This window comes from Labeo rohita, chromosome 11 (assembly GCF_022985175.1).
Source record: "Labeo rohita strain BAU-BD-2019 chromosome 11, IGBB_LRoh.1.0, whole genome shotgun sequence".
Lineage (NCBI taxonomy): Eukaryota > Metazoa > Chordata > Actinopteri > Cypriniformes > Cyprinidae > Labeo > Labeo rohita.
The window spans coordinates 26838897-26858545 of NC_066879.1; the positions used below are offsets into that span (position 1 = coordinate 26838897).

Below are 19649 nucleotides of genomic sequence, written 5' to 3' on the forward strand. Positions count from 1 at the left end.
TCCTTTTTTGCACCAGATATGCTTTTGCAGACCTGTCTGATGATATGACAGGGAGATGAGAAGCTTAAGAGCACTGTGCCATGCCTCTCGTTTCTGTCTCTATGGCAGGGGAGCGAGAGACTGTCAGGTCTAACGTTGGATTTTACTCGCAGCTGAAACCTGAAAACCTGTCAGTGTGCTGAACACCAGCAGCCAGAACACGCTGCTTCCTTTTACAGGAGCACTGTAGATCTGACAGGATGAAATAGCAGTGGTGATGTTCAGGGTTAACTTGTCAGACATGTAGCTCGGTGTGTTTTAAAGGTCTTAAGTGCACAAATCTGTAATAAATATTCAAATCTAACATATACAGATGAACTACATCGAGGTCTGGAAGTTTGAGATCGCTCTGTTTTGTGTTTTCTTTTTTAATGCAAAGAATTTCGTTACAAATTATCAGACTGAAAAGTTTAGTAAAAATAATTGAGTTGAATAAATTGAGTCAATTAATTAATTTTATTTTATTGAAAAATGTTTCTTTTTTATAATATTTTAATCAAAATAAGAATAAACTTTAATTAGGAAAATAAGAAAAAAAAAAGTTAAATCCCATATTTGAATATTTTAAATATTAATATTTAATTATTTTCACTTTAGCAATTATGTATTTTTAATTCTTTTATTTTAAATGTTACATTTTTTTTTTTAACTTTTTAAATTTAAAATGTTATTTTAATTATTTTAATTTTAAAGTTACATTTAATTAATATTAATATTTAAATATATTTAATTACATATTATTTTTTGATTTCGGTATTTAAGAATGTTTCAGTGTTTTTAATGATTCTACATTTACTTAGATATTAAAACTTATATTTGTAATATTTTAAATATTAATATTTACATATTTTTTATTTGTAACAACTCTTTCGTTTATATGTTTAAAAATGTTAAGAAATTTTCATTTTTAATTTTTTAATATTAATATTTAAATAGATTTAATGCAGTGTTTCTGTGATTCAGTAAGTTTATATATATATATTTTTTTTTTGTTTTTGTTTTTTTTTTGTAATTAAATCCCATGTTTGAGTATTTTAAAAATAATAATTTAATATTTACATATTTTTGTAATTATTTAAGAATATTTCAGTGTTTTTAATGATTCTTTATTTACTTAGATAATAAATCCCATATTTTTAATATTAAATAATAATATTTAAATATTTTAAGTTTGCCATTCTGTATTTTTTAACAACTCTTTCTTTTAAATGTTTCAAAAACATTTTTTTTAACTGTTATTTTAATTATTTTAATTTTAAAGTTTATTTAAATTAATTTTGATATTTAAATATTTAATTCAGTATTTCTGTAAGTTTTTTTTTTTTTTTTTTTTTTTTTTTACCATTAAAACCCATGTTTGAGCATTTGAGTATACATATTTAAAATGTTTCAATATTTTAAATGATTCTTCATTTACTTTGACATTAAATCCCATATTTTGAATATTTTAAATATTAATATTAAAATATTTTAATTTGGCATTCTGTATTTTTAACAACTTTTTTTTAATGTGTCAAAACTGTTTTTTTTGTTTTGTTTTTTTACTTGTTCATTTGAAATGTTATTTTAATTATTTTCATTTAAAAGTTAATTTAAAAACATTTAATTCAGTAGTTAAGAATATTTCAATATTTTTAATGATTCTTCATTTACTTCCCATAATCTCAAAGTGGTCTCACCCCACAGTATTACCTTCTCTTCCATTTTCAAATCCTAGTGTTGACAGCGAAGATTATTTTATGACTCATTATTCACAAAAATAACACTCAGTTAGATTTCCATCTTGCCAATCTAAATGAGTAGACATTATAATTCATAACCATAATCATAATTCCACCCCTGCACAAAACATAAACCGTGTATTGTCTGTGGTGTTCCCAGATGATCTTTGAGTGGGCGCTGTTCGTGGAGACAGCGCTCATACGAATCGTTTGAATCCGCAAGCGCAGATGACAAACTGGCTCTCTGGCTGACCTTCACTCTTTCACCGCAAGGACACTTTTAATTTGAGTGTGCAGCTCTCGATACTAAGCGCAGCATAGGAGGACGTTTTTAACAGCACAAACACAGCAGGTAAATTGTTAGCAAATGGAAGTGCTGTTTAGACTCGGCATGCCACGTGTCGTCCGGTACAGCAAAAAATAAACACATTACAGGCTTATATGGTACATTCCATACCAGCTCGGCTGAATGAAAGCTCGCTCTTTATATCCAAGGTTTAAGAAAGGATTGTGGCTGAAGAACGAATGCTTATGGATTAGCAGGAATGTAAATGATTAATGAGAGGTCTATAGGGTTGGTTCAAATATTCAAGAGTTCAGTTAAAATATTCATAAACATAATTTAAACAAAGCAAGATATGGATATGAAGGTTTGAAATCCAGGGTGAGGAGGGGGTATCAATTTGTAGGCAGTCCTCTCAGAGGGACAGGTTATCTTCCGCCTCCTGTTTGTACATGTCCCTGTCATATGCGTCCACAGTGGGGGCCGCAGTACGGAGACCATCTGGTGAGACCACTTATAATTGAAGCCCACAGATAGAAGAATTGGGACAACCGTCATGTGTTTATAGTGGACTTGACAGCTCTGATGCACCTCAGTGAGGCAAAGCGTAAGACTGACCTCAGCAGATGCCACTGGCTTCTTTTATCTGCATGGACGGATACAATTAATTCCTTATTGATCTAGTTCACAGAGATATTAACTGATAGTCTTTCTACAGTCACTAAACAGTGAAACAGTTCACTTCAAAACTATGATATAACTAGTCAAGTGGTGTTTGACTGTATAAAATGACTGTGACAGTGCTAGAGTGTTGTGGGTGATTGCCGCAGAGTAAAGTGGTTGCCAGGATGTTCTTAGTGGTTGCTAGGGTATCCAGGGAAATGTGATGGGGTTGCTATGTGGTTGATAGGTGATGGGTGGTTGCTAGATGCCTGCTAGGATGTTTTGGATGTTCTTGATGGTTGCTGGGGTGGTGGTTGCTAGTGTCTTCTTGATGGTTGCTAGGGTGAAAAGTGGTTGCTAGTGTGTTCTTGATGGTTGCTAGGGTGCAAAGTGGTTACTATTATGTTCTTGATTATGTTCTTGGTTGATAGGATGATGGGTAGTTTCTAGGTGCCTGTTAGGCTGTTCTGGAAGGTTGCTAGGGTGCAAAGTGGTTGCTTGGGTAATGGGTAGTTGCTAGATGCCTGCTAGGATGTTTTGGATAGTTACTATGGTGTAGAGCGGTTGCTAGTGTGTTCTTGATGGTTGCTAGGGTGGAAAGCGGTTGCTAGTGTGTTCTTGATGGTTGCTAGGGTGCAAAGTGGTTGCTAGTGTGTTCTTGATGGTTGCTAGGGTGAAAAGTGGTTGCTAGTTTGTTCTTGATGGTTGATAGGGTGATGGGTAGTCTCTAGGTGCCTGCTAGGATGTTTTGGATGGTTGCTAGGGTGCAAAGTGGTTGTTGGGGTGATGGGTAGTTGCTAGATGCCTGCAAGATGTTTTGAATAGTTACTATGGTGGAAAGTGGTTGCTAGTGTGTTCCTGATGGTTGCTAGGGTGAAAAGTACTTGCTTGGTTGTTCTTGATGGTGGCTAGGGTGCAAAGTGGTTGCTAGTGTGTTCTTCATGGTTGCTGGGGTGGTGGTTGCGAGTGTGCTCTTGATGGTTGCTAGGGTGGAAAGTACTTGCTAGTGTGTTCTTGGAGGTTGCTAGGGGGAAAAGTGCTTGCCAGTGTGTTGTTAGTGTGTATTTGGTGGTTGATGAGTATTTGCTAGATGCCTGCTAGAATGTTTTGGATGGTTTCTAGGGTGCAAAGTGGTTGCTAGGGTGATGGGTAGTTGCTAGATGCCTGCTAGGATGTTTTCGATAGTTACTTTAATGAAAAGCTGTTGCTAGGGTGGTTGATTAGAGGTTGGTGGGGTATTCTGGGTGATTTCTAGGGTCTTTTACTTCTACTAGAAACTAGTCAAGTGGTAGTTAACCATGTAAAAAATACTTCCAAAATGCTAGTGTTTTGAGTTGTTGCCATGATGTAAAATGGTCACTAGGGTGTACTTGGTGTGGTATCTAGGGAGTTGTTAGGGGGTTGCTACATGATTAATGATTTAATGGGGGTTCTGAGTGGTTGCTAGTAGATGCTAAAATGGTTTTATGTACTGGGTTTCTCAATGACTGCTAATGTGTTTTGGGTGATTTCTAAGGTCTCCAAGGGGATTTCAGGGTGTTCTTGGGGGTTTCTGGGTGGTTGCTAGGTGGCTGATAGGGTGGTTTGTATGGTTGTTAGGTGGTCGATCAGGTTTGATCAGGTTTGTCAGTGATTGCCATGTTGTTCTGGGTGATTTCTAGGGTCTCCCAGGGGTTGCTAGGGTGATCTTGGGTGTTGCTAGGTGGTTGCTAGGATGTTTTTGATTAGTGCTAGGTGATTGCTAGGGTATTCTGGGTGATAAGGTCTCCAAGCGGTTTCCATGGTGTTCTTGGGGGTTTCTGGGTGGTTGGTAGGTGGCTGCTGTGTTGGTTTGGATGTTTGTTCGGTGGTCGATAGTGGTTTCTCAGTGATTGCTAGGGTCTTCTGGGTGATTTCTAGGGTCTCCAAGGGGTTTCCAGGTTGTTCTTGGGAGTTGCTGGGTGGCTGCTAGGGTATTTTGGATGGTTATTAGGTGGCTGCTAGGGTATTTTGGATGATTGTTAAGTGGTTGATAGGGGTTTCTCAGTAATTGCTAGAGTGTTCTGTGTGATTTCTAGGGTTGGATTAGCATCTAGGGTTTCCAGGGTGTTCTTGGGGGTTTCTCTTCTTATTTTGGATGGTTGTTAGTTGGCTGATAAGGGTTTCTCAGTGATTGCTGGGGTATTCTGGGTGACAACGTCTCCAAGGGGTTTCCAGGGTGTTTCTGGATGGTTTTTAGGTAGCTGCTAGGATGTTTTGAATGATAGTTAGGTGGCTGCTAGGGTGTTTTTGATGGTTTTTAAGTGGTAGATAGGGGTTTCTCAGTGATTGTTAGGGTGTTCTAGGTGATTTCTAGGATCTCCAAGGGGTTGCCAGTGTGTTCTTGGGGGTTTCTGGGTGGCTGCTACGGTGTTTTGGATTTTTGTTAGGTGGTTGATAGGGGTTTCTCAGTGATTGCTAGGGTGTTCTGAGTGACTTCTAGGGTCTCCAAGGGGTACCATGGTGTACTTGGGTGTTGCTAGGTGATTGATAGGATGTTTTGGATGGGTGCTAGGTGGTTGCTAGGGTTTTCTGGTTGATTGCTATGGTCTCTAGGGTGTTCTTGGGGGCTGCTGGATGGTTGGCTTCTGGAGTGTTTCGGATGCTAGGGTGTTCTGGGTGGTTGCTGGGTGATTGCTTACTAGGCTGAGTTAGAATAGGTGGGCTTATTCTGGTGTCTAGATACGGTATACACCCTACCTTCAAAATAAATCTATGGTGTTTTTTTCCTTAATTTTGTATTCATTTATTTTTAGTCATTAATAAAGTATAATTTGTGACAAGGTATAAGCCAAAGTTCGCTGCTTAGGGTTATAGGTCTGTAATAATAATGCTGATACTTGCCTTATTTCCAATTAAGCATTTTTTTTCTGCAGTTACCCCTTACTCGAAGATAAATGACTGAGTCATTAGAGTGGGGGAAAATGGTTGAATATATGTCCATAGACATAATTAAAGTCAATCTGACATGAGTATATATGACAAAGTGACATTTTAATATGCCTGACTCTGACTTAGTGCTTTTAATGCTGAGCTTGTCTCGGTGTGAGATACAGATCTAATTATTTCCGTGCGTGAGCAATGTGTGTGTCTCTGGGTAAGGTTTGACAGGGGGCTGGTGCAGATGCAGACCTGTCCACCTGAGTGGGTAACGTCTTTTGTTTTTTGCCTCGGCCACTCCCCTTCACCACAGCCAAGGCTGTCATGGACATCCCAGGGGAGTTCTGGTCATGACTCCACCTCGGTTAGCCTTGGGGGTAGCATCTACATCTCAATCTGATCTGTGATAGGAGGCCCCACGTGTGTGTGCGAGGAAGAGAGAGAGAGTCGGACGAAACCAGTAACCAAATAAGCTGAGCCGAGCAGATCTAGAAGGCAAGAGAGCCAGAATGAGATATAGAGGTTGAGCCAGTGAGGGAGAAAAAGAGAGAGAGTGTGTGTGTGTAAAGCTGGCTGGCAACAGCACACATGCTCAAGGAGAGAAAAGAGGACAGCAATTATTGTATCCAACACCCTACAGCTCCTCGCTGCTGTCGGCATCACAAACCTGCATTTCTCTCCACCTGGCCTCGTCCCACTGACTTATATGATTGATCCGGGGGAAAATGCTGAAGTTCCGCGCGGACCGGCGAGTGAGGTAGGTAAGGCAGGATGTTGGGAGCGAGTTTATAGCGGCAGACAGCGGTGTGAGGGAAAACTCTGAGCTGGAGGTCAGGCAGGACTGCAATGCAGTGCCGGCTTTCCTGTCGACTATCTTTACGAGATTTATTCGCGTGAAGTTTGAATTGCATTGGCACCTCATTTGCGTCCTTCCTGGATTCCAGCGTGGATGCCTTTATAAGCTTCGTTCCGATGACGCTAAATCACTTCTTGTTCGCTAACGACTCTAGCATTGATTAGTGGTCATATTAGCGACGTTTATGAGCTTGTGCTTCTATGTAGGTTTATAGGTTACACACGAGCGAGCGTGCACAGTTGCAAGACCACATTGGAGCGTGCACATGTGCGCTCACACACCTCAACCTGATTTTGGTGGCTAGGCTGTTGTGCTAGATTTATCTAATCGTTTGTCCTCTGATGTTATATGGAGCGCTGGGCTCTGTTATATGTACCTTATTGTTGTCAAGAGGTAGATGCCTTCAGCATGAGTGTATTTTTGGCTTGTTTTGCCTATTGGGCCGCGTGTGTTGTGTGTCTGTGTATACAGAGACTGCACAGACTCTGATTTCTGTTTCTGTTGTTCTTAAGTGGTTGATGCCAAGAATTTGGCATGTTGTTCGAGTGCACTTCTATGCCCCACTTAAACAACACTAAAGAGGTGACTCTGCTGTATGCAGGAATAACATCAAACTGAAGTGATAGGACAAGAGCGAGATGGATATAAGGGCCTCAAGTCTAGTGTCGCTACAGGAGATTCAAGAAACTGTTACCCGAGGGACTTTTTAGCCATTGGTTAGCACATTGATCTAGGGTTGTCAGGATTCAGATTCCAAATCTGTAATATTTATAAGGTTAATATCATTGGACAAGTTAAGTATGTGACTTGTACATGTGGAATTGTCGCCAAATTCGGTAGCACTGTTGGCTACATTATTAACCTTTTCTCTGTTAATGAAATTAACAGAGCATGAAAGTTTATCCAACTCTACATGAATTTTTCATGCAGCAAGAATTGTTTAGTTTAAGATTGGTTGTCGGTTGCTAACTAGCTCGCCGTAACATGCTAGCACCTTCACAAATATAGACAATGTCAAATGTGTCTTTAGTTCAAACAGTAGCTAACAACTGCAAAGACTGAAAAAATGCAGATATTATTGTTTTAGACAAAAATATCTTAAAGGAGAAGTTCACTTCCAGAACAAATATTTACAGATAACTTTTTCACCCCCTTCTCATCCAAGATGTTCATGTCTTTCTTTCTTCAGTCGTAAAGAAATTGTTTTTTCAACACTGAACATTTCATCATATAGTGGACTTTTATGGTACCCATGAGTTTGAACTTCCAAAATGCAGTTTAAATGCAGCTTCAAAGGGCTCTAAATGATCCCAGCCAAGAAAGAGCTTTTCGACATACCCTAACTTTATTGACCCGGAATGCACAGAGTTCACGCAGAGCTAGACAAGACAAGCATTTGAGGTTAAAAAGTGTATAAACTGTACTAGATAAGACCATTCTTCCTCGACTGGGATTGGTTGGAGCCCGTTGAAGCTGCATTTTAAACTAAATTTAGGAAGTTCAAACTCTGGGACGCCATAGAAGGCCACTACATGGAGAGAAATCCTGAAATGTTTTCCTCAAAAAACATAATTTCTTTACAACTGAAGAAAGAAAGACATGAACATCTTGGATGACAAGGGGTTGAGTAAATTATCTGTAAATTTTTGTTCTGGAAGTGAACTTCTCAAAGCTCTTTGAATTAAGTTAACTTTTTTTCAACCCCAGAATAAGCATAGTGTGAAAAGCCATATAGAGGTCATTGGGTCAAGTTACTGTAGCTTAGCAGTCATGTCTGGTTTGAATATGGATGTAACTCTAGCTAGTTGGTCATTATTGTCATGTGAAGTTCTCTACATTTCACAGTCATTACATTTAATGCATTCATTTTTTTTGGTCTTCACTTATTTACAGTACATTTACCATGGCATGAAAACAGCAGGGAAAATCATTGCTAAATTATGCAAATAATAAAATGCAATTAGCCATGTGCTATAATTCTGCATCGTTAGAGTAGCATAATAAACAGGCGTATAAACTTTTAAAAGGGAGAAGAAAACACAATATAGTTTGCTGTTGGTCTCCAATAATTTTAGCTCTAGCTGATTTAACTAGCTAAATTAGACAGCTGCCAACATGGATAGGTTGTATGACATGCTCTCATTCTCAAATATTTTTAGTGCTGTCTTGGGTCACCACTTGTCATTTTAGTACTTATTAGTTATTTGTATGTTTTCATTTTAATTTAAGTTTTTGTCATTTTATGTTGCTTAATTCATTTTTAAATATTTCTATCAAACTTTAATTACGTTTTTATTTCAGTTTTATTGTTAGAAATTTTTGCACTTGACGGCATAAACTAAAAGTTAATCTAAAATTTTCCAGTTTCCTAATTTTCTATTTTTTTCATCTCATATTTACATTTTATTTTATTGCAGCTTTATTTCAATTAAAGTATTAGTTTACTTCCAGAATTAAGAAATCTGATAAATTACTCACCCCACGTCATCCAAGATGTTCATGTCTTTCTTTATTCAGTCGAACAGAAAGGAAGGTTTTTGAGGATTTTTGTCCATATAGTGGACGTCAATGGGGACCAATGGGTTGAAGGTCCAAATTGCAGTTTCAGTACAGCTCCACACGATCCCAGCCAAGGAATAAGGATCTTATCTAGCGAAACGATCAGTCATTTTCTAAAAAATAAATGAAAAATGTTTATACTTTGTAAGCACAAATGCTTGTCTTGCACTAGCTCAACTAAAGTCCTTTGAAGCTGCATTAAAACCGTTGGCTCCCATTCAAGTCCTACTATATGGAGAAAAATCCTGGATTGTTTTCCTCAAAAACCTTCTTTTCGATTAAAGAAAGAAAGACATGAACATCTTTGATGACATTTTGAATTTTTATTCTGGAAGTGAACTAATCCTTAAACAATATAGTTTCAGTTCACAATAACAACGCTGCACTTGTCCGATGTAAAATTTGTTTCCTGAAGTCTAGTTTTCACTCTTACTGAAAGACTAAAATTATATTTTATGGCTTGGATCTCCTCTAAATGCTAGTTTTGATGTTTCTGCATCCATGCTACTCTGAGTGAAACAGAAAACAGAGAAAAAGTATTTGCTTGCTCCCTGTTCAGCAGTTGTAAAATCAATAGCCAGGAAAGTGACACGCAGCAATGAAAACACTTGTAGGATTTACACCCGAGAGACGAGTTACAAGTGCACATCCACAGGGAGTACGCACGAGCTAAGGTTAGAGAAAGTGTGACAGGAAGCTGAACTCCAGGCCTCAGGCGTTGTATATGGACAAAAGACATGAATGTAGACTCAGCATAATAGGTGTATATGAATTCTGACATGTTATTCTGCTAGAACAGTTCTTGTTGATATTTTGACATTGAGCGCAAAGCTGTCCACACTTAACGCACTCTTTCACAAGGGCTGACAGCCATTAATTTCCACAGTAGTTGTCTCATATGGACTTACAAAGAAAGTGGCCATGTATTGATCGGACCTGATGTTGTAATGCTGAATTATTAATAAAGAAGGGAAGTGGCCTGCTGTGAAACAGGTTTGAAGCAACGAGAACGAGTTGTGGAGCATCTTAAACAAATCAGTTCCAGCTGCTGTTGGCTTGATATCCTTCCAGACACAGTTTTCAGAGGATTGTTGTGGCTGGACTTGAAAAGTGTTTGTCTATGAAATCCTGTGTTTTTTTTTTTTTTTTTTTTTAGTCAAAATGACCCTAATGGAACAGCTGGACACCAGCAAGTGATCCAGACACACCTGGAAGACAACGGACCTTTGAAAGCCTTGCTGTAAGTGATTCATTTGTTGCTAGTTTTATACTTCCTTCACTAAATGTATGAATGTTGAATAAGAGCTTGTAAACTATTGTGCAGTTAAGCTTGGACATGTTTAATTATTTCTGATAACAAGCTCAATGAGTGTCTTCCTTTAAAAGTGACTGCAATTATGCATTTAGTCCAAAGAGTTCTTTGCCAGGGTATGCAATTTTTTTTTTAAATGCACTGTAGTACCATCCCCATTTTTAAGACAAGATTTGTAAGTGTAATAAATTAATAGTTTTATTCAGCAGTCATTGTGAAGACTTTTACATTGGTTACAAAAAATTCTGTTTCTAATAAAAGCTGTTATTTTGAAGTTTATATTCATCAGAAGAAAAAAGGAAAGCCTGTTTCTGCCACTGAAAAAAAAAAAAAAAGGTTATTAAAAAAATAACTTTTTATCTCAGAGTTATGACCTTTTTCTTAGAATTTTGATATAAACTCGCAATTACGAGTTATAAAGTCAGAACTGCAAAATATGAAGTCACAATTTAGACTTTTTTTTTCCTCAGAACTGTGTGATATAAACTCACAATTGCAAGAAAAATGTCTTTTTACCTCACAATTTGACTTTTTTTCAGAGAATTGTGAGTTATGTCATAATTACAAGATATAAAGTCTCAAATGCGAGTTTGTATCTCGCAATTTAGATTTTTATCTTGCAATTCTGACGTTTTTCTTGCAATTCGGATTTCTTTTTCTCACAATTGTGAATTTTTGTCCCTGCAAATGCAAGTTTGTTTCTCTCAATTCTATTTTTTTCTCGCAAATCTGACTTTTGTTTGTTTATATGTAGCAATTTTTTTTTCTGAAAAAAGACTGATATGTTCTCAGAATTGCGAGTTTATATCTCACAATTCTTACTTATTTTTTCCTTGCAGTTCTGACATTTTTTCTCGTCAATGCGAGTTTTTATTTCGCGGTTCTGATTTTTTTTACTTGCAATTCTGATGGTTTTCTTCGCAAATGCAAGTTTGTGTCTCGCAATTGTTTTTTTTTTTTTTTATTACAATTCTGACTATTTTCTCGCAAATCCAAGTTTGTATCTGGCAATTCTGATTTTTTTCTCAAAATTGTGAAATATAGAGTCCAATTTTAAGGGGAAAAGACTGATATGTTCTCAGAATTACGAGTTTGTATCTCGCAATTCCGACTTTTTTTTTTATCGCAATTCAGATTTTTTTTTTCTCAGAATTGTGAGATGTAATGTCCAATTTTGAGGGATAAAAAGACTGATATGTTCTCAGAATTGTGAGTTTATACCTCTCAATTCTTACTTAACTGATTTTGTTTCTCTCGCAATTCTGACTTTTTTTCACAAATGCAAGTTTGTATTTCGCAGTTCCGTTTTTTTTTTTTTTTGGTCACAATTCTGACTTTTTTCTCACAAATGCGAGTTTGTGTCTCGCAATTCAGATTTTTTCTTGCAATTCTGACTTTTTTTTCTCACGATTGTAAGATATAAAGTCCAAACTTGAGGGTAAAAAAGACTGATATGTTCTCAGAATTGCAAGTTTATATCTCACAATTCTTACTTGATTTTTCCCTCACAATTTGTATTTTGCAATTCAGATTTTTTTTTCTCGCAACTGCCTTTTTTCTCTCTCAAATGCGAGTTTATATCTCACAGTTCTTAACTCGAAATTACATTTTTTAAAGTCTTAATTGCGAGATATAAACTCAGAATTGTTTCTCAGAATTCTGACTTTGTTTTTTGGAATTGTGAGTTTATGTCCTTTAAATTTGAATTCATAACTCGCCATTGCGAGTTTATATCACGCATTTCTGACCTCAAAAGTCGTAATTGCATAATGTAGACTCGTAATTGCGGGAAGAAAGTCAGAATTGTGAGATAAAAAGTCGCAACTACCTTTTTTACATTTTTTATTCAGTGGCAGAAACAGACTTCCGTAGTTTTCAACATTGATTTTAAATAAAAAAGCAACAAATTAGCATATTAGAATGATTTTTGATTAGAATGAATGATTGCCATCACAGGTATTGTAGGTAAAGACGAAATTTTATTAAGTAATTCATTTACTTGGTGCTAAAAACACGCTAAAAACCTATTCTTAACGGTCGCTGTCATGCATGCCGTTGGAAATCATCAACGCTAATTGAAAACGGATGACTTCCGTCTCTTTGTTGCTGCAAATGTCAGTGTGAACGCCCTTGACGAGACAGAAAAACTGTTACTTGTCAGACCAGCCCTGTTTTGTCTGCCTTTTTGCATAATAGCCGCTATACAGTAATTGTACACTTGCGGAAACATAAATATATACAAACAAACAGCACTGTCAGGATAAATTACACTGAAAGCATTTGATTAATTAGTCTTGAACTACACCATATAACAGGTGGAGAATAAACATGTCAGGATTTCCCTGATTTCCTCTATAAATTTACTAAAACATTCCTCCTGGACAAAGAAAACACACTTAACACTTACCTCTCCCAATATCCCACTCTTCTCCTGATCTATATAATATGGAGTCGAGAGCCAATAGCACATTAATAAGGGTCAATGCCATTAAAACCGAGATCCACCCAGGATTTAATTTTATTAATTTCCTGATACACCGCAGGAAGCTGCTGGAACATACCCGCTGTTTGCAGTGATGGCTAAATAAAGCCTAGATAATTAGCACCGGGATGTTTCTTGTGTGGGTTTCATGTCCTAATGTAGTAATTGTTATTGTCGTGTGCGTGTTCCCACTTTGTGCTAATGATTGTGAGTGTTTTTATGTCCTCATTTGATCTGTGTGTTCATGCTCTATTCCATATGTGTTTATGTGATGTTCTTTGCTTCAGAGGCTCATAATGACTTGCGTATGGCTATAAACTGACTGCGGATGGTAGCGTGCGCTACAGCAAGCTTTCCAAGATGGAAGCTTTAGCCGCTAGACAGCTCTGGGGGATTGTAAATTCATCTTGCTGGTTGGTGGATCGAAGGCTTTGGGAGATGGCCTGGTCGTCCCGGGAAGGAGATCAATATGATTGACCTGGGACTGCATCCACCAACAAACTCTTTCTTTTTCCTCCTCTCTTCGCCACTCCAATCACATTCTTTGTGAACCATCGGCCTGTTTTTAAACTGCAACCTCAGGGGTGCGGCCTTGCGACGGTGCCAGTTGGGAATAAAAATAGCTGCGCCCCGAATGCCTGTGTGCTTCCTTCCCATAATCCCTCAGTTTTTCAGCAGTTTGAGCTCAGTTTATTGGTTTGAAAATGATTTCTCTGTATTGGTGTGTTGAGCGCCGGCAGATGAGAAGTTTGTTACTGTGTCAGAGGCTGGGATGGCTCAGTGGCTTTGTGTTTGCACTCACAGGAGCTCTGATTCGGAAATGAACGGCAAGGCGGGTGGCAGGGGGCCCGTGAACAAAGCCAGTGAAGCAAACAGCAACGCCAACAATCTCAGCATGGTTTCTGAGATGCCCCCGGACTCCCAGAACTACACACGGGTCAGTACAGCTGCTGTAGATTAACTAGTTTCTAGAAATAGACATTAGAATGATTATTTTTATTAGTATTGTTATTATTAGTAGTAGTAATAGTACTAGTAGTTAATATTAATAATATAGTTCATATTAATAATAATTTATTTATTGTTATTATTATTAAATGATTTTTTTAAATAAAATATTCTTCTTGTATCCATTAATATTTAATAGACCTACACTAATATAGACTAACCTTTATAGACTAACATTTACAAAGATTAATAAATACTGCAATATTTAAATGTTTTTATTATTTTATTATTATAATTATTGTTGAATATGAATTTTGAAATAAGTATTTTTCTTGTATCCATTCAAATTATTTAATAGACCTCAGCTAACAAAGATGAATAAATACTGTAGTATTTTTTTTGTATTATAATTATTATTGAAAAATAATAATAAAAGTATTTTTATTGTGTCTGTGAATATTATTTAATGGACCTCAGCTAACATGAAGTATCAATAAAAAGCTGTAACTAATAAATAATTTATTAATTTTTGTAATACTGTAAAAACTTTTATTATTATTATTATTATTATTATTATTAATAACATGTATTATTGTTGTTATTACATTGTTATTACACAATGTTCTTTAAAATTATAGAAATGCATTTTTTATATTTTTTTTTTATATTTTATTATATTATATTACTATGTAATATTACAATTATATTTTTACTGTAGTAGTAATATAGTATTGAATTAGCTTTTTAAATTAATTAATTAATTTATTTATTTATTTTTATTATTATTATTATTTTTTTATTATTATTATTATTATTATTATTTTACACTTTACAAGAAGGTTCCATTTGTTTAATCTTAGTTTTTGTCTTTTTTGTTATGTGCTTTTGATATTTTTAATTATTTATTTATTTATTATTATTATTTTTTTGGTAACACTTTACAGTAAGGTTCCATTTGTTAACGTTAGTTAACTGCATTAGTTGACATAAACGAACAATTAAAAAATACTTCTAAAGCTTTTATTAATTTTACTTAATGTTCCAACATTGACTAATACATTATTAAAATGAAACTTTATTGTATCTAGATTTTTAGACCGATTATATCTATTAATTTTAGTTAATGGACCTGAGCTAACGTGGACTAACAATGAACAGTTGGATTTTTATTAACTAACGTTAACAAAGATAAATTAAAATAAAAGATAAAGATAGAAATAAATACTGTAACAAATGTATTGCTCGTTGTTATTTAATGTCTGTTAATACATAAAATACTGTTAACAAATGGAACCTTATTGTAAAGTGTTACCATTTTTTTAGCTTTAATTTATTTTTAATTCAGTATTAATAATGTTTATACATCAAGTGTTATAACATCTAACATTTCTAATTTTATTTTATGTCAGCTGGATTTCAAATAACAAAACTAAAGCATTTAAAACAGTTTTATGTAACAATAACAACACTGATCTTGCTAGGGTGGATGTCTCTCTTTTGTAATTAATTTTCTCTGTCATCTATTACCCGTAATGTGTGTGTTTGTGTTTACTGTTGATGTTATTATGTAAACACTCCTCTGTGACTCTCTAACCAGGGCACGCGCACACCTAAGAGAGCTGCCACGTTTGGGAAGCGCTCCAACTCCATGCGGCGCAACCCGAACGCCGAGGTGGCCCGGCAGGGTTGGCTTCACAAACAGGTAATGTTGCTCATCTTTATACATCACCATCATCCACACAAAAACACTCACACAGCCCAAAGCCATAACTACATAATCCGCACTTAAGCCACCCTCTTTCAAAAATGTCTAGCCACTTAGATGTAGTTTCAAGGCCTTGATTTTTTTTTTCCTCCTTCTTCTTGTTTTCTGTAATGTAGGCAAGCAGTGGTATGAAACAGTGGAACAAGCGTTGGTTCGTGCTGACAGATCGATGTCTTTTCTACTATAAAGGTGGGTTGTTTATGTTAATGCTGGTTTATGCATAATTGTAAATTTGGTTTTTAAAAATTTCATTAAGTTCCCCAGAGCTCAAAAGTTGTATGATTTTAATATATTTTTCTCAAACCAGTTTGTTCTGTAGCACATTTGAATTTACCCCATGGCAGTACTTCAGCACACAGGCTGTTCTGCCAATAGCGGAGAGGAGAAGTATAAAAGTAGATCTATAATGACAGTCTAGCACAAGCACACATTCTCTATGAAGGCCTTAGGAAACTATTATCTGTGTTTTGTCAACGAAAAATGTACCGTGGTATTATGAAGTACTCTAAATACATGTTTTTTTTTTTTTTTTTTCCCAAGAACCCTGAAATACAATGAAAATACTACAGTACAGTGCAAAAGTTTAGGATTAGGGCTGTCACAATATTAGATTTGATTATCATAGCCCCAAAAATTCATTATAACAATATCTTGTGATATCTACAGAAAAAGTTTTTTAAAAAGTCATGCTATCAGTCAAATTAATATTTATTATCTTTTTTGACCAATGAATCACACCACTGCATACAAAAGGAACAATTACACTAAACAGAAGAGACTAAAATTGCTAGCCATTTTTAGACAGTGTCAAAGTAAGATCATTCATGAGAAAAACAACATATATTTACTCTAAACTTACATTATAGCATTGATCAAGTGTTTGAAATGACCTCCTTTCGTGAACTGATTCTTATTTTATACTATTCTATACAGTGATAAAGGCTATGTCCATTAGCATTGCAACAGATTATTAAGTGTCATATTAACGTATTTGTACTATTCATTTTCAAATATCGCCAATACCGGTATATTGCGATACTCCTAATTAACATAATAACAATATTTCATTATTTAAATGGAACAATTATCATCAGTACCAGTATATCACGACACCCTCTATTAACATAACATTGCGAGACTCCTAATTAACTCAAAAACAATATCTCATTATTTAAAAATCACGATTATCGTCAATACCGATATATCACGACACCCCTACCATAACAATATTTCATTATTTAAATATCACGATTATCAACAATACCAGTATATTGTGACACCCCTAATTAACATGATAACAGTATCTCATTATTTAAATATCACAATTATCATCAATACCAGTATATCGCAACACTCCTACACGAAAACAATATCTCATTATTTAAATATCACGATTGTCGTCAATACCGGTATATCGCGGCACCCCTAAACAACACGATAACAATATTTCATCATTTAAATATCATGATTATCAACAATACCGGTATACTGTGACACCCCTAATTAACATGATAACAGTATCTCATTATTTAAATATCACGATTATCGTCAATACCGATATATCACGACACTCCTAATTAACATAAAAACAATATCTCATTATTTAAATACCACGATTATTGTCAATACCGGAATATTGCGTCACCCCTAAACAACACGATAACAATATTTCATTATTTAAATATCACGATTATCAATAATACCAGTATATCGCGACACTCCTACACGAAAACAATATTTCATTATGTAAATATCACAATTATCGTCAGTAACAGTGTATCACAACACCGCTAATCAACACGATAACAATATTTCATTATTCAAATATCACGATTATCATCAATACGATATATCACGACACTCCTAATTAGCATGAAAACAGTATCTCATTATTTAAATATCACGATTCTCGTCAATACCAGTATACACAACACTCCTAATTAGCATGAAAACAATATCTCATTATTTAAATAGCACGATTTTTGTCAATACCGGTATATCGTGACACCCCTAATTAACATGATAACAGTATCTCATTATTTAAATATCATGATTCTCATCAATACCAGTATACACAACACTCCTAATTAGCATGAAAACAATATCTCATTATTTAAATAGCACGATTTTTGTCAATACCGTTATATCGTGACACCCCTAAACACCACGATAACAATATTTCATTATGTAAATATCACGATTATCGTCAGTAACAGTGTATCACAACACCGCTAATCAACACGATAACAATATTTCATTATTCAAATATCACAGTTATCATCAATATGATATACCGTGACACTCCTAATTAGCATGAAAACAATATCTCATTATTTAAATATCACGATTATTGTCAATACCAGTATATTGTGACACCCCTAATTAACATGATAACAGTATCTCACTATTTAAATATCACGATTCTCGTCAATACCAGTATACACAACACTCCTAATTAGCATGAAAACAATATCTCATTTAAATAGCACGATTTTTGTCAATACCTGTATATCACGACACCCCTAAACACCACAATAACAATATTTCATTATATAAATATCACGATTATCAACAATACCAGTATATATCACGACACTCCTACACGAAAACAATATTTCATTATGTAAATATCATGATTATGCCAAAACTGGTATATCAGAATGCCCCTAATAAACACAATAACAATCTTTCATTATTTAAATATCACAAATATTGTCGATACTGGTATATCGCGACACCATCAATTAACACAATAACAGTATCTCATTATTTAAATATCATGATTATCGCCAATACTGGTATATCGTAACACCCCTAATTAACACAAAAAACAAAATCTCATTATTTAAATAACACAATTATCATCAGTACCGGTATATCGCAACACTCCTAATTGACATGAAAACAATATTTCATTATTGAAATACCACGATTATCACCAATACCGGTGTATCGCAACACCCCTAACTAACACGAAAACAATATTTCATTATTTAAATATCACGATTATCGCCAATACCGGTATATCGTGACACCCCTAATTAACCCGAAAACTATATTTAATTATTTAAATATTATGATTATCGTCAATACTGGAATATCGCAATACAATTATTGTCAATATCGCTATATCGCAACAGGTTCAATATACTTTTATTCTTCATGGACACTTTTGAATAAAAGTGACAGTAAAGACAATGTTACAAAATTTGTGCTTATAATATTTGTGTTTCCACAAAAATATTAAGTAGCACAAGGGTTTTCAGCATTAGTAATAATAAGAAATATTTATTAAGTGGCAAATCATCATATTAGAATGATTTCTAAAGGATCATGTGAACCTGAAATTCAGCTTTGCAGTTGCAGGAATAAATGAGATTTTAAAATGTATTGAAATAGAAAACAGTCATTTGAAATTGTAGTAACATTTCACAATATTGCTGTTTCCATAAATAAGTAATAATTCACTCTTTGTGAGCATTAAAAACCAACCCCAGGCTTTTGATTGTAGGTGTGTATATAAATACTTAGAAAGCACCACAGTGCAGCCCCTGAATTTTTTTTCAAAGCGTTATCTTGCACATCAGAAGTTTGTTTGTATTAAGTGCTGAAAATAGAGGATTTCATGTTCAAACATGTTTGTTTTGTCATGTCTGTTATGTCTCAGTGACAGCCGCACAGACTGATGTTGTCATGGCAGCGCTCTTGGGTTTTTCATAAACCTGAGGCATCCAACTTGTGGTTCCCTTCCACCCGCGGCATAGACAAGACATTAGTAATTACATTTGATTTGCTTTGGGATGATTACATGTTTTTACATATCATTTCAATTTGCATATATATTCAGCTTGTTATTGGAAAGAATTTAATGAAGTGTAGCTGGATTCCTAAGTAGTGTGTAATGTCGGAGATCTGAGAAAATAAATAATATTAAGACTAAACGTATTTTAAATGCTTGCATAAAGTGTTTGAAATATGGTATGAATGCTAATAAAATGAAAAAAGCCTAAATTCCCTGAAAGTGATCAAAAATAGCTCTGTTAACAGTATTTAGTTTGTTTAGGTCTCCTTTGTTTTGACATAGCACATGTGCTCAACCTGTCACATGAGTTTTGGAAGGAAT

At 35.0% G+C, this 19649-nt stretch overlaps 1 protein-coding gene across 1 annotated transcript in view; it reads left to right on the forward strand.

Annotated features, from left to right (window-relative positions):
* plekha6 (pleckstrin homology domain containing, family A member 6) overlaps positions 1 to 19649 on the forward strand; it is a 91420-nt gene that overhangs the window by 16251 nt on the left and 55520 nt on the right. The window contains 4 exon segments of the mRNA XM_051123234.1: positions 10176 to 10259; positions 13618 to 13750; positions 15359 to 15463; positions 15643 to 15715. Of these exon segments, the coding sequence (XP_050979191.1) occupies positions 10176 to 10259; positions 13618 to 13750; positions 15359 to 15463; positions 15643 to 15715 (395 nt within the window).